The sequence below is a fragment of the Danio rerio genome, chromosome 18, assembly GCF_049306965.1.
Source record: "Danio rerio strain Tuebingen ecotype United States chromosome 18, GRCz12tu, whole genome shotgun sequence".
Taxonomy (NCBI): Eukaryota; Metazoa; Chordata; class Actinopteri; order Cypriniformes; family Danionidae; genus Danio; species Danio rerio.
The window spans coordinates 41,857,501-41,873,982 of record NC_133193.1 but is presented as its reverse complement, the minus strand read 5'-3'; the positions used below and the strand labels follow the sequence as shown (position 1 = coordinate 41,873,982).

At 35.0% G+C, this 16,482-nt stretch overlaps 1 protein-coding gene across 15 annotated transcripts in view; it reads right to left on the bottom strand.

The window, feature by feature from the left end:
- Nucleotides 1–16,482, bottom strand: part of myo5aa (myosin VAa) — a 154,671-nt gene that overhangs the window by 102,691 nt on the left and 35,498 nt on the right. For 12 of the 15 annotated variants that reach the window (XM_068214929.2, XM_073930023.1, XM_073930022.1 and 9 more), the window contains exons 2-6: nt 14,385–14,495; nt 10,761–10,932; nt 8,216–8,360; nt 4,207–4,363; nt 678–821 (exon numbers count right to left, since the gene is read on the bottom strand). In XM_068214929.2, coding sequence (XP_068071030.2) covers nt 678–821; nt 4,207–4,363; nt 8,216–8,360; nt 10,761–10,932; nt 14,385–14,495 — 729 coding nt within the window. Of the gene's footprint in view, nt 1–677; nt 822–4,206; nt 4,364–4,448; nt 4,521–8,215; nt 8,361–10,760; nt 10,933–14,384; nt 14,496–16,482 lie in introns of those variants that run through there. The other 3 variants (XM_073930028.1, XM_073930030.1, XM_073930031.1) reach the window with 1 other exon arrangement.

Sequence of the window (16,482 nt, the reverse complement as noted above, 5' to 3'; positions counted from 1 at the left end):
GTACCATTTTATTGTTTTTAAAGTTAATGTATTAATTACATTAAAACTAATGGTATTTATTATGTCTAGTTAATATTTAATAACCGAAAATCATGTGTAAACAACTGAATTAATCTTTTAGTTATTTATTTTTTCTTTTTGTCTGGATTTGTGATATAAACTTAACGTATCAAAATGTAATTATTTAAAATGTATTTACAAAAAAATGAAGCAATTTCTTTGATCTTTAATTGCAAAAAGTGCTGTATGCTAGAGGTTAGAGTACAAATTTAAGCATGGACGATAAAAGGGAGAAAAACTCATATTTTAAAATGTAGCATTTTTTATTAATTTTTTTATTAATATTATAAAAAATATTTTAAAAATGTATCTATTAAAAACTACTATTTTGTTATAAGTAGTAGTAAAGTATCAGTATAATTTTAAGAATACATTCTACTAAACATATAATTTATTTTGGTCACAATTTGAAGTTAAACAAGACTCTTAATTGTTCATGTTGTCAAGAAGACCTTACATTTTCTATGTGTACAAAATGTAATCTCATTAATTGAATATGAGAGCAGCTCTGGACATGAAGTTCATGTGTTCATATCCTCACAAAGATAGACAACAGATGCTGAAAAAAACAAGCATTTTATTGATGAGACAGAATGTCATGCATGCTCGAGACTCACCTGAAACACCACACGTGATTTCTCCAGCAGATATGTCCTCATGTTCGCACCAATGATGTGATACTTCTTATCAAAGCCAATCTCAATGTATTTCCCAAATCGACTGCTGTTGTCATTCCTGGTGGTCTTGGCGTTACCAATAGACTAGAGATGAGAAAAGAAAAAAACATCAACTTCCCTTAGTAATTGTATAAACAAACTAAGTAAAAACATATATATTTTATAAATAATTGACAGATTTTATCCAGTTAAGCAGTTTTTTGCAAACGTTCAGAAGTCACATTGACATTGAGGTTTCATTTCTTTTTGGGAAAGTCCGTTTGTTAAATCTTTTTGATTTTAATCTCCAAAAGGTTTGTGGTGATTTAGTAGACACGTTGTTTTTGGATTTTACGCTAAAGAAAAAAAAAGTTTCTGTATAAACCATGTTTTTTTGTTTTTAACGTTTTACATACATAAATATACAAATACTAAATGTAAACCCCATTTTAGAAACAAGGATTGCACTGCAATTGTAAACTGCACCTAAATACAATTTCATTCATTCATTCATTTTCTTGTCGGCTTAGTCCCTTTATTAATGCGGGGTCGCCACAGTGGAATGAACCGCCAACTTATCCAGCAAGTTTTTACGCAGAGGATGCCCTTTCAGCCGCAACCCATCTCTGGGAAACATCCACACACACATTCACACACACACTCATACACAACGGACAATTTAACCTACCCAATTCACCTGTACCGCATGTCTTTGGACTGTGGGGAGAAACCGGAGCACCCGGAGGAAACCCACGCGAAGGCAGGGAGAACATGTAAACTCCACACAGAAACGCCAACTGAGCCGAGGTTCGAACCAGCGACCCAGCGACCTTCTTGCTGTGAGGCGACAGCACTACCTACTGCGCAACTGCTTCGCCCATTTTCCCAAAATATTTGTCAAAATAAAATTCATCACCTAAAATCATTCCATTTGCTGAAACACAGAGAAAGTTGTGGCCAAATTAAGATTCAAAATCACCCCAGAGTGGATGAAAACATCCCCAACAGCAGACAAGGGTTAAAATTAATCATATAAAGACAATACACTTCATACCGTTGCAATACAGTCAAAAGAAAGAGATTGGCTACTCGCCCACTAATGTAAACAAGCATATTGCCCTGTAGACTAAAGAAAATGAAAGTGATCACCTTTGATGATGAATAGCCAATAAAGCCATTTCTAATTTCTAAGACAAAACATCTGAACATTGGGTGGCTTCTCTTTATTCTTTATATATAGTGAGCTCAGCTAAACAGACATGTGCATTTTGTGAACGGTTTATCAGATTAAAAGTTTAAGGTCAGATGTGGGTGACAGCCGCCAGTTGGCGTTTCTGTGTGGAGTTTGCATGCTCTCCATGTGTTCGCGTGGGTTTCCTCCAGGTGCTCCGGTTTCCTCCACAGTCCAAAGACATGCGCTATATAAGCATGGTCCAGTACAAGATTCTGACGGTATGATAACCTTGGATAAAATTATTGCAGTTTCACAGTTTGGCGGTATTGTGATTACTGCTCTGAAATAAGTTCCTTTTAAATGTCTGGGTAAAAAAAAAAAAAAAAACTTTTTCCCCTTTTTGAACACAATATATTTTATTTTGAGAAACATTTCAAATATTTTGCAACAGTAAACATGTCAGGCTAAATATTCAAATCAATTATTGACTTCTGGTGTCTTAACTTGTGTTAAAAATTTTAAAAGGCATCTTTAGAAATATTTTCTGCTGGAGATACTGCTGTCCTAAAAAATGTAAATTAAAAATAGTACACATACCTTAGGAATGGTATTGCAGAAAATTTGGACGGTTTTGAAACCTTGACTCTTCCAATCTACGGTATACCTTGAAAGCGATTTTTGCCCCATGCCTAGTGCTATAGGTGAATTGAATAAACTAAATTGGCCATAGTGTATGAGTATGAATGCATTAGTGTATGGGTGTTTCCCAGTACTGGGTTGCAGCTGGAAAGGCCAGCCGCAACACATATGCCAGAAAAGTTGGCAATTCATTCCATTGGTGACCCCTGATAACACAACACAAATCGATTGTGTGGAACCTAGCCATTTTTTTCAGTGTAGAATCTGACAAATTATGTATAAACATATCCCTTTGAGAAAATATTCATGAGAAAATCAGAAATGAGATACGAATAAAACTGTAAATTTGGTTTCAGTGTGACTGAAGAGCAGACTTGTGGCTCTGTAGTGATAATTGGTCAGACAGGAATGCATGTTTCCATATCAAGAGATGGAAAAGTGTGCACACTGACATGCAAGGTAAAGAATAACAGCAAACTGTTAGCATAGTTTGCCCCATTTAGGGACTGCTTTGTTCTCCATTTACCTTTATCATTCATATCAGCATTACAGATTAGCATAATCAGCATTTGCCCTGTTGTCAACGTCAGGTAAATGACCAGTATCAAACTCACCCAACTGGTTTTTACTCTGTGTCTTGAAGATCTTCACAGATCAAAGACAATTCAACAGTACAAAATGGAGAAAGAAATCTCCTCAATTTCCAATTACCAACTTGTGTATACTTAACATGTGCTGTTTGTGATCATTTCATTCCTCTGTGTGTACAAACAAGTAGCAAAACAACAATAAAGCTCAACTTGTATGTAGTAGTTCTTGTTATAAATAATTGTATCTGTGCTTTTCATTATTTTGTACAAATCCCTCATTTGCCCCTCAGAATCTTTAACCAAATATAATATTCTTCTCCTCCCTCTTGAAACAACTTTCCTTCACTTCTTTATGAAATCCCTTTTGGGAGGGGCTATCATGACATGTCTTGTTTTTTGCTCTGCCTTCATCTATTCCTTAATCTTCTTCCATTTTGTTAGCAACACCCATCTAAAGTGGTTCCCAAAGGATGGCGCCACTTGACAGTTTCAAGTGGATGTACATCACGGTATGAGGGGAAAAAGGACAATATAACTTTCACTTTAAAAAGTTCATATTTTCATTGAGCTTACCAAAATGCATGGATAGCATTGTGAAGCTTACATGGAATGCAGCTTTTGAATTCAGCCAAAACAAGGTCTCATAAACATTTCATAATTATATTATGCCACTTAACTTCTGTAGCAGCCTTCGAGCCTAGAGTTCCCATGATGCTTGACTATGCTGGAGCTAATTTCCAAAACATGCTGTCTGCTTTTATATATCTGCGAACAGCAGAGAAAGTCATATAAGCTTTATGCTAATGCTAAATTTACACAATCTGTGCACTCAAAAACACACACTATCTACTCTCCCTCCTGAGCCCTAGGGAAATGATGACTACATAGTGAAGGACGAATTTAACGTTCAGTACGAGACACTTGCTTCCAGCTGGTGAACAGCTTTTAGTCTCTCAGCCCAAAGGGTTTGGCTCTCTGAGATATGAATGTCTGTATTATTAAAGGCCTTCGTGAAAACAAACAGCCCAAATCTCAGCACTCGTTCCAGGAGGGCACACACAGATGAAGTGATAATGGAGAAACTCACCTCCATGATGGGATTGGATGCCAGAACTTTCTCCTCCACGTTGGCTTCGCTGGCAGATCCACTGACTGTGGCAAAGTAACGCATGGCGTATTTGGCCGAAACCGTTTTTCCCGCTCCAGATTCTCCACTTACAATAATAGACTGATTCCTCTCATCCCTGAAAGATATGAAATGATGAAATTAGTTAAACAGAAGGAAAACAGAATATGTTCAAGGTACATGTAAATTATTTTTATAATTACTTTATTTTTAACCATGCAGATTTTGAACATGGTGAATCAAAAGCAAGACTATGGAATTGAAGCTTCTAGAACAGGGCTGCTCAATCCTGTTCCTGGAGATCTACCTTCCTGCAAAACACAGCTCTCACCCTGATCAAACACACCTGAACCAATTAATTAGGACCTGAACAGCACTTGATAATTACAGGCAGGTGTGTTTGAAATGGGTAGCAACTGAAATCTACAGGAAGGTAGATCTCCAGGAACAGGATTGAGCACCCCTGTTCTAGAAGGTCAAATTGTGCAAATTAAAGTCCACTTTTGGGTTTTTCGAGGACAACACAAACGCTTAGAGCAAGCATTACACAAATAAACTTCAATGATAATGTATAATACACACTGATGTGGACTGTAACATAATAATGTGCAACTATTGTAAAGCTGTGAACTATCTTCTAACTATTGTAAAAATTGCTATACAAATAAACTCAATTGAATTTTCTCTCTGTTATTTGGCTACTCACATGTTTTTTCTACCAGGTGCGCCGCTAGACCTAATTTACTGGGGCACATGCCCCAGTAAAAATCGCCAGTGCCCCAGTAAATGCTTTGAGATTTAATTTACTTCATATAAAATGTGTATTTATTAAGAGTGGTAATCTGTGGCAATTGGTAAGTGGTAATTCATTATGTGCAACCGAACTACAACTGGTAAAAGCAATGTAGTTTAATCAAAAAGCAAAGTAACGCATCTCTGCATGTGGTCAGAACTATACCCGGGTGCGGATGCCACACACAGGGCTACTGCTGGACCCTGCTTGACGCGTCACTCTTATCCCGGTGAGTCTCGGTTGTTAACACGCACGCTGAAAACAACTACTTGCTGCTCACGCGCCCCTCATGCGTTATGAAACCGACCGGCCTTTAATGCGAAGGTGACGGCACGCAGTGAGTTTTGCAAGTCGACAAAACTAAAGTTTCAATTATGTGATGCTGCTGATAAGCATGCCTCCTGATAGATTTTTTGTATGAAGTAAATAGGAGGGTTGACGAGTCAGGGAGGTAAGGCTTCATAAACTTTATTCTCTGCCAAGTCTAAGACAACAGATAATTATTATTTTTTTTTGTATTCTATTAAATTGTCTGTATGAAGTCATTCAAATGAAATTATTAATCATGCAAAATATTTCTTAAATGGTCTTAGCATATCACTCCAGTTGTTTTGTCTCTATGTTGTTTTCCAATTAGATTTAGGATTTATATATATATATATATATATAAGGAAAAAATATTTGCATGTATAATTTTTTTTTTTTTTGGGGGGGGGGGGGGGGTTCTCTACTATGACAATTGGTGATGAAAATAAATGATGTTCAATAAGATGTACTTGTGTTTACTAGCTGTTTATTCAGTTAAACATGAATTTGAACTGAAGGCCTGCATAAGCTCCAAACAGCGATTTTTGATTACCTCAATCCAACTAAAGTCATAACTGATCTAAACAGAAATTAACACGTGGAGATATTAGTGCCAATATTGATATTAGCTTTGATATATAGATATTAGCATATATTAGTGGCAATATTGAAGTAAACACAGCAGTCAAACTATTACCATCATGTAGGACTTTTTTTGCCATAATTTCCGACAAGATTGTTTTTTTTTTTTTTCACACTTTTATTTCTAGAAGTTCTAAGCAGTTCTACCTTCTCAATGACTTCAAGTTAATGACAGAACTGACCTATTATGAAAGTCAAAACCACCTAATCTGACACAGTGACAGACAACAGTAACAGACAAAATATTGTGCAGTCTGAACCCAGAGCCAATAGACATAAACTGATTGATACAAAATTTCAGACCTCACAGCTCCACAAAGAAGGAACAAGAGATCCAAGAAAAACGAGAGAGTGAAACATAACCATGGCGTGTCTATTTTTGGCTGGGCTGCAACATCCTGACCTACAAACCTTCCCTTTGGATTGAACACTGAACATTATAGTGAATGTTATGTGACATTAACACAGTAAAGCCAGAAATACTCATATAGGAACACAAAAAAAAAGGAAAAGTCTCAGTGCTGTTCTGCTTACTGCTTTTAAGCACAGTAGCCCAAATGATTCATTAAAATTATGCAATTTTAAAAATGTGGGTGAAATGGAATTGATATCAGAGATAATTTATTATGTTCTGTGATGTTATAGTTCTTTTTCAGATATTTACTAAGTGATGTTTAACAGATTTTTAATTTTCAATATTTTATATACTTTTATCTTCTGATTTATTTATTTAAACTTTTTTTAAAACAACATATATATATATATATATATATATATATATATATATATATATATATATATATATATATATATATATATATTTATATATATATATATATATATATATATATATATATATATATATATATATATATATATATATATATATATATATATATATATATATATATATATTGCTCAAATTATGTTTAACAGAGCAAGGAAATTTTCATGGTATGTCTGATAATATTTTTTCTTCTGGAGCAAGTCTTATTTATTTATTTCGGCTAAAATAAAAGCAGTTTTACATTTTTTAAACACCAGTTTAGGGACAATATTGTTAGCCCCTTGAAGCTATATTTTTTTCTCAACTGTCTACAGAACAAACCACTGTCATACAATGATTTGCCTTATTACCCTAACCTGCCTAGTTACCCTAATTAGCCTAGTTAAGCCTTTGTCACTTGTCACTTTAAGCTGTTTAGAAATGTTTAAAAAGTATCTAGTAAAATATTATTTACTGTCATCATGACAAAGGTATAAATAAATCAGTTATTAGACATGAGTTATTAAAACTATTATGTTTAGAAATGTGCTAAAAAAACCTTCTTTCTGTTAAACAGAAATTGGGGGGAAAATAAACAAGGGGACTAATAATTGAGAGGGGCTAACAACAAACATTACTTGACTTGACAATTGCAAAGCTGAATTGCAAAAATCATGCCTATAATAAAATTCTCTCTCACATTTTTTTTTATTCTTTCTTGTTTTGTGTTTGTTGTGTTCTTGAGGACAAAAACTATAAAGCACATATTTAAGTATTTGTCTAAACACAGCTCCCATGAGCATAACTACTGTTGTTATTTTTGCTAAATCTATTGAACTTACTTTCACAAAACAGTGGACATGAACCCGATCGTCTCGAGACTTGTGCACTGTAAAAAATTGCTGTAAATTGTACAGCATTATTGGTAATTTAGGTTGCCAGTAATACTGTAAAATTGACAAGTGCACTGAAAATTAACGATTACAATTGTGCCGTAAAGCAACAAGTGCGCTTGTAAATGTTGCCAGTAACATTGTAAAAATTCCCAGTTATACTGTCAAATTTACAAGCTAAAGCACAATTGTAATTGTGTCAAGTGTACAGTGCACTTGTAAATTTTACAGCAATTTCTTACAGTGTGGTCTCATTCATTTCTATTGTCTTTTAGCCGTAAAAACAACTATGGAACTGCTTTTTTCTTATGTAATTTTTATTTACTGTATAGTCATAAACACACTGGTTTATAGAGCAATTAGTTTAATTGTTTACTGATGTTTTATATTCCTAGTCCCTCATAGACAAATGAATTAGAAGTTCAACAATTGTACAAATGAGCTTAAATGAAAATTGAAAATAGTTTTAAATAGCAAACAACGAAACAAACCATCAACGGGTGTACATGAGGGTCTTCATTCATATATTTGCAAGTAGCGACAGCTTAACAAACTTCAACTCAGACTTACCTGGCCATCTGCTTATACGCTTCTTCAGCCACTGCGAAGATGTGAGGGTCCATGTCGCCCATGTTCTGCCCACTGTATGCGTTAATGATGTCCGCTCCATAGATGGGAAGAGTCTCATAAGGGTTTATAGCGACTAGAACAATACCTGTGTCAAAAAAATAATAATAATAGAAACTCAATAGGTGCATTGGTTGCATTTTATTTTAAGTTTAGTTCTCGCTATTAACATACCATTAACTATTAATAATAATAATAATAATAATACATAATAAAAAATGTATTAATAAAGCGCTTTTCTAAGACCCAAAGCGCTACAACAACAGAGAAATCAAACATGCAATAAAATACAAGTATATACTAAAAAAAGTTCTAAAATATAAACACTGAATAATCAAGAATCTAAAAATGCAGCCTTAAAAAGATGAGTTTTTAGCATCTTCAAAACTAGCTAGTGTAGAAGCATTTCTTACAGAATAGGGGAGAGTATTTCATAACCTAGGTGCAACAAAACAGAAGGCTCTCTCCCCCATTGATTTTAGTCTACAGGGTGGTTGTTAAAGGGTGAGAGTATCGCAGGGAGCAAGGAGGTGTGTACTGAGAGACTATGGGCTCTATTTTGACCGTCCATGTGCAAATTGCAAAGCGCAGGGCGCAAACGCATTTAGGGCGTGTCAGAATACACTTCTGCTAATATAAGGACGGAAAAATCCACTTTGCGCGGTGACACATGGTCTAAAAAGCTTATTTGAGCTTATTTTTTTAATGAGTTATAGGTCTGTTTTGAGAATAAACCAATCAAAGTCTCATCTCCCATTCCCTTGTGTCAGTTGTGCCAGTTGTGTCGCGCCATAGCACATTTGCTATTTACATGAGGACTTTGTAAGTGGAAAAACTGAGCATTTCACTAGCAAGAAAACAGTTAAACAGAGCATCTGAAGTGCAAGAATGAGAGATAAGACCTCTAATTATCTACTTTCACTTTCACTCTCGTGGATAGGGAAACCTTGTACACACAGACATCCATTAGCCTATAAATAATTAATTTCGTTTATTAAGTGCAAAGATTTGTTTCACAACTATTTCTAAATTCAGTTCTAATTTCCAGCAAATGAATATTAATAACGAAGTGTGATCAATAAACCGAGTTATATTCAAATACAAATGCTGTGCCCCATAAGTTCTGAAACCTGACAGGTGGACAAATCTAAGCTTGTTTTGAAGAAAACAAATATAAATATGGATATATTAAATAATACTGCTAATAATAATAACATAAAAAAGCTAATTGTTATGAATAAACTGAAAAAGCCTCCCAAGATGAAAAAGTTTTGTAATATTTTAATCCTTAATATTTATATCCTATAAATATCCTTATTATATCCTATATATATATCCTTAATTTTTCATTCTTTTTCATTGTAAAGATATTTGCGTATTGCTCTACATCTTGTGTGTTTTAATCAGTGTGTAAGCGAGGTACACAACTAATGCGCTCTGCGCTGGACAATAGACCGTCTTTGTTTTGGTCTATTGAAAAATCTATTATAGTTTCTCAAAATAGCAACATGCCAGCAATGCGCCTCAACACGCCTCCCTTTTTAGACCAGAACGCCTATGGGCGCACATATTAGCACAGATGCATTTGCTATTTAAACAGCGTGGAGGAAAATGTCAAAATGACTCTTGCGCCAAGCTGAAACTAGCAAACAACTATTGTGTCGCGCCTTGCGCCTCTTTGCGCCGGGTGTACGATAGGGCCCAATGTCACAGATGTAGGAAGAAGCGGTAAGATGTAGAGCTTTATATGCAAGTGTGAGTGTTTTAAAAATGATACGGGACTGAACTGGGAGCCAATGCAAGCACACCAGTAATGTGCTGATGTGGTGGAGTGCAAGTGAGAGTGAGGGCTGCTGAATTTTGACATTATTAACAATTTTGCCAACCCAATTCACCTGTACCACATGTGTTTGGACTGATATTGAAATGGAGGTGAATGGGGTAATTGCGTACGCTAAATTGTCCGTAGTGTATGAGTGTGAATGAGTGTGTGTGGATGCTTCCCAAAGATGGGTTGCGGCTGGAAGGGCATTCGCTGCATAAAAACGTTCTGGATAAGTTAACGGTTCATTCCGCTGTGGCGACCCCAGATTAATAGAGGGACTAAGCCGAAAAGAAAATGATTGAATGAATAAACTGACATTGGGGGGTTAAAAGGACTAAGATAATGGCAGACGTTCTGTCATGTAACTCACACTTTCAAAGCAGAATATCTGACTTTAGCATTGTTTTTCAGATAAACAGAATGTTCACTTAGCATGTTTCTTAAACATCTGCCAACTTATTATGATATTGTTATGCTTAAGAGAAGTCAAAAACTTACATAAAGCACCTTTAAGAAATGGTGTGTAACGCAGCATTTATTTACAGTGTAGGGTTGGAGTAGGAGGATAGAAGTTCTGTACATACAGTAGTCCGTGTGTGTGTGTGTGTGTGTGTGTGTGTGTGTGTGTGTGTGTGTGTGTGTGTTTATTTCTTTTTTATTTACCGCAGTATGTGTAGATGAGCTTGGAGTCGATGAAGCGTACTTTCAGGTTGTGTAACACAGCAGGTTCGTGAAGGTAGCTGAGAGCAGTCAGGTCATTTTCTCCCACCAGGATATCCGGGTTACGCAGGTGTGGCAAGTTGTTCGTCTTGGGGTCCAATTTAAACTCCAGGTCCTGAATAACACAATTCACAACACAGATTGCGTTTTGAAGGGATACCATTTTTTTATGACTGGGAAATAGACTCATTCATGCTTCGGGATATTCAAAACTGATTTGTTGCGACCAGTCACAAGGCACAGGAGAACTAATGCCATTATGACTTCCCTGACTTCTCGGGCATTTCTAAAGGCTGGATTTGAAATGTCACAGCAAGAAATATATAATTATGTCATCATTTGTTCACCCTCATGTCATTCCCAATGACTTTCTTTCTTCTGTGAAGCATAGAAGAAGACGTTTAGTAGAATGTTTGTGGAGTTTGGCTACTATTTATTTATTGTGAAAGCTTCTTTCTGCCATGAAATGAACAAAAGATACTGTAATTGCAATAATTCCTATCACAATTCTGATTTTTTTTATATCATACAATCTTAATAATCTTACGCAATTACATTTTGGTCACACACTATTTTAAGGGACAATATGTTCTAATATCAAACCATTACCTAAGCTCAATAAACTTATTAAAAGCAAAGTATAGTTGGGTTGGGTATTAGGTATAAATAGGAATGTATATCATAATTTGTAAGTACTAATAAACAGTTAATATCTTAATAATAGGCAGGTAACAAACCAGTTGTTAATAATGTGAACTGTTGCTTAAACTAAACCCCATTTATTTTAGAATTGCGAGACACAAACTTGCAATTGTGAGTCTAAAGTCCCAATTATGAAAAAACAAAGAAAAAATGATTATTAATGTCAACTGTAAGATATAAACTCGCATTTCTAAAGAGTAAAGCCTGGATTGTAAAATGCATAATTACTTTATTTCTTATTGCGTATTACTTTAAAACAATATTGCATTCCATGGCGGAATTAACTATCAATAACTCTAATAATATATCCCAAAAAAAATTAAACATTTTGCTAAAAAAGAAATTTTAAGATCCACAGGACAAAATCTCTAATGAACAATCATTTGAAGGGCTACAATAAATGGAAGGTTTTTATTTAATGAAGACCTAAATTTAGGTCTGTCTCACATCTAATTAGTTTGTGACTTCAATCTGATATGCAAATTTTTTTTTACCTTTATGAAACTTGACAGTGCCAGTTAATATTACCTTTCATGATATGGAAAAACTCTGAATGTGCATTTAATAAAATGTTAATTATTGATGGGTTATAAATCTGTGCAATGAGGTAATACAGCCATTAGAAAAAAGAATGTATGTACACTGACTTGTTTTATTTCAGCTAGTTCGGCAGCTATTAATTTTATTTAATAATTAAGTTTTGGCAGTTATTAATTTTGAAAACACAATTTTAAGGATACAATTATTAGCCCCTTTAGGCTATTTATTTCAATAGTCTACAGAACAAACCATCGTTTTACAATAACTTGCCTGATTACCCTAACCTGCCTAGTTAACCTAATCAACCTAATTAAGCCTTTAAATATCACTTTAAGCTGTATAGAAGTGTTTTGAAAAGGGGGGGTGGGGGGGGGGGGGGGGCTAATAATTCAGGGAGCTAATATTTCAACTTCAAATATATATATATATATATATATATATATATATATATATATATATATATATATATATATATATATATATGTGTGTGTGTGTGTGTGTGTGTGTGTGTGTGTATAATATTATATATATATATATAATCTAACATTTAATCCAACAGTTTATATATAAATAAATCTTGTCAGGGATATTAAAAACAGTGTATATCTGTATATAGTGACAATCTCTCCCTCATTAGCACAGGAGGTGAGTCTTGCTTTTGAATCTGACACTTTGTTCAAGCTGATATGTGTTTCTAGGTGTTTTTAGCTCTGCCCTGGTGCAAAGAGCATGGTGCAAAACGTCAAAACGACTCTTGTACCAAGCTGAAACTAGCAAACAACAATTGCGTTGTGCCTTGCCCCGCTTTGCACCGGGTGTATAATAGGGGCCTAAATCTTTGTCATGGACTATATTTCTAAAAATAAGCTTGAAAAGTTGTTAGTAGCAGGGTAGTACTGACGTCACAGGCAAGCACTCTGAAGTCACTGTGGCCCGTTTATAGCCAAACGTTAGCTTTTCAAATCTTGCTTTTAAATTTAAGATCCAAAAGTGCTCAAAGTTGTATTTTCTTGTAAGGATTATCCGGCTGGACAAAACGTGTAAGTGTAATGAACAGTGTTTGAACACAGAGCTTATTATTTGAAATCTTCGAAAAGTCTGTGGGAAAATCATATAAGAATTTTTTCGAGGGAACCAATTTTATGCTAGCAGTCGATTAGCCTAAAAGATGACATCTTAGTTCCTCCACTCTGTTTGAATTTAAAGTGACAGACACCAAAATGGCCCAATTAGGATCAAAGCCTAAAATGGGCAGTTTTAGAGAATTATAAAACATTATCATTGTGGCATTTTTAACTGAAACTTCACATACACACTCTAAGGATATCAGAGACTTAGGCATAATCCCAATTCTACTTTTGTATACCTTCCCTTTGGCCCTTGAAACAGAGCGTAAAGGGGAAGGGCCTCAAAATTTACCCCTAAGAAATGGGACACCACTACAGCACCTGCACACATCATCATACGTCATCGATCCCTTGCTTGATATGAGATTGACGACTGCGACTGCTGTAGTTATTCCATTTGTGTTGTTTTTGGGTATTTATCTTCAGGAAATCACCCAAGGCAATGATATTATTTTATCATAACGATTTGATGTAGAAATAAGATCGTAACTATACTGCGCATTTAACACAGTGGCCATATTCATCTAAATCAACACACAAAAATAACATTAACATTATAGCAGACACTGTGAAAAGCTCACTCCCAGACACTAGACTTTTCTGACAGGGTATTCGAGGGTAATCCGTTCTAAAGGGTATATAGCCCTTACCCTTAGTCCTATGCCTTCACGCTAAAGAGAATTGGAACACCCCTACCCCTTCAAGTGAAAGCGCAAAACGAGGGGTAGGGAGAGAGGGAAGGGCTAAGAGGTACAATAGGGATTGGGGCTTATTTTACATCTTCAAAAAGAAGCTTTAAATTGCATTTATTTAATATCCTTTATATGTACATATAAAAATCACATTTGTTATTGTAATTAAATGCAGACATCAAAATGGGAACCCTCATTCTTGTCCTATTAACAAAAAGAATGTTTTATGGGGTTTTTTGTTTCAATATCATGTGCAATTCTGCGAAGCCTGATATATACGAGTCTATTAATGCATTCTAGAAGCAATTCTCTTTAGCTTTTACAAACTCAATATTATAGAATACTCAGCACAGTATTATTGACATTAGCACGATTAGGCTAATAGTTACTGATAAGCTGCTAACACTAAAAGGTTGACGGATCAATTACAATTAATGTACCAGTAGATCTATTGCGCTGTAAGTAATGTTAATGAAATGAGGCTTATAAACAGCCATTACGCTGACCTTTCCATCCTCCAGCTGTAGTTGCAGTACTCCGTCTCCTTGTCTGTAGTCTTTAGTGAGCTCTGCTGATCTCCAAACCTCCTCGTCATCCGGGATCCAGACCCGTGCATACTGTACACACAGAAATAACAGTTATTGTGCAATGTTCATTCAATCTTACGGTTTATTTACTTATTTTAACCCACTGATTTAAAGCTATTATGCAAAAATCACTTTCATAAGTGGTTTAATCACAGTTGTGTGGCAGCATTGTGTGCAGATAAAATAAAGTATAGTATGTATGAACTAAACACTTGTCAAAAACAGTCTGCAGAAACACTTTGCTTGACATTCTCCCTTTGTACATGTCATTAGAGGGGGAAAGCACCACCCATTAGTGATGAGCTCTCCTTCGTTAGCATGAGGTGCATTAGCACGAGCATGACAGAGTGAGAAGCAGCCATCCATCGTTAGAGTTTAGTTTTTCACAGAGATAACATAAATCCTCTTTTGAATCTGCCACTATGCTGACACATGGGCACTTGCAGCTCAGCCCTCTTAAAAAAACACAATCTCATTTGAATTTAAAGTGACAGTCACCAAAACTGCACAATTTGGATCAAAGCCTAAAAGGGGCAGTTTCAAAGAGTTATGAGTGTGATATTTTGAAAAAAAAACTTCACATACACCTTCTAGGGACATCAGAGACTTATTTTACATCTTGTAAAAAGAGGCATAACAGGTCCACTTTAAGGAATAGTGGAAACGAAAGAAGTTATTCACCTAAGCTTATATAGAATACAATAATTAGGTGAAAATGGTAACAGTCTACAAAATGTAATCAAATCAGAATCTGACTTGCTGAAAAACCCATACTATACTAAGAACACACTAATAGCTGAGGAAGATTTACTTTTTAAAAGTAAATGTGTTAAAATTATTCTACAAAAAATAATTCAATGATAATGATACAATAATACCTTGATAATAAACAGAGAAATGTTTATAGTAGGTAAACATGCCTTATCTGGTAAAGATCAAATCATGTATTAATTTATACACAATATAACATATATGTGTTATGGTCACCAACGATTTAGCCTGGGTAGATACAGTAGCTGGTTTAAACACAGATCGCTAATGAACTAAAAATCCGCCATTTCAAGAACTACAAGTTTTAGTCATGCACCACACACACACACAGGTTCCTGATCACATTTGATTACACTCAAAGCTGAAGCTGCTCAAAGACTGATTAGTTGGACTAGTTATACAGCACACAAAATCTGGCCATAAACTTCTGGTTTCTCCTGTGTTGGCTGTTGCTTGTCTGAACATTCTCTGCATAATAAACCCTTTTGGATCTGCACTTTCGTTGATGTTCCGCAGATGTGTATGAATGGCGGAAGAAAGTAGTTCCTCTAACAAACGGGTTTATTTGACTCTCTGTGTTTGATTTTCTCTTTTTTATAAACGATTATGCCATCGAACTGTTGTGTAAATGCAATCATTGCAATCTAGTTGCAAAAAATGCAAGGTTCCGCGATATTTATTCATGTTGTCCCAACACAAATGGATTCATTTAACTTAATTTTTTTACAAATTTAGGTAAAAACATTAAAAAAATGTTAAAACAAAAAAATCTAAATCATTTTATGAGTGTTTGTTTACTTACAAGACTCACAAACACACAAGCACACTTCCTCGTGAGCGTTTGAGTGTATGGTTAAAAACTAGCTCAGAGCGCCATCTGCTGTTAAAACCTAATTCTCAGAAATCAATTCAAGAGAATATGAGAAAATACTTTGAAAAACTCAAAATCGCTTTCTCGATTGATTCTTACAAAACATCTCCACCAAACATACATATTTCATATCTAAAATAAATGTTTTGTGAATGTTATTCTAAATATTATTTTTCATTTTCTCTAATAAACTACAACAGCGGTGATAATTTGAATCAGCTTTGCTATTCTGTCTGACCTGCCTCATCACTAATAATAACTGAATCGGTAACAGTAGAGACAGTATGAACACAGTCAGGACAGCAAAAGACAAACAGCACAGTTCATCAAAGAGAACAACCAGAACCAACCAATAATCCTGATTAGACATGAATG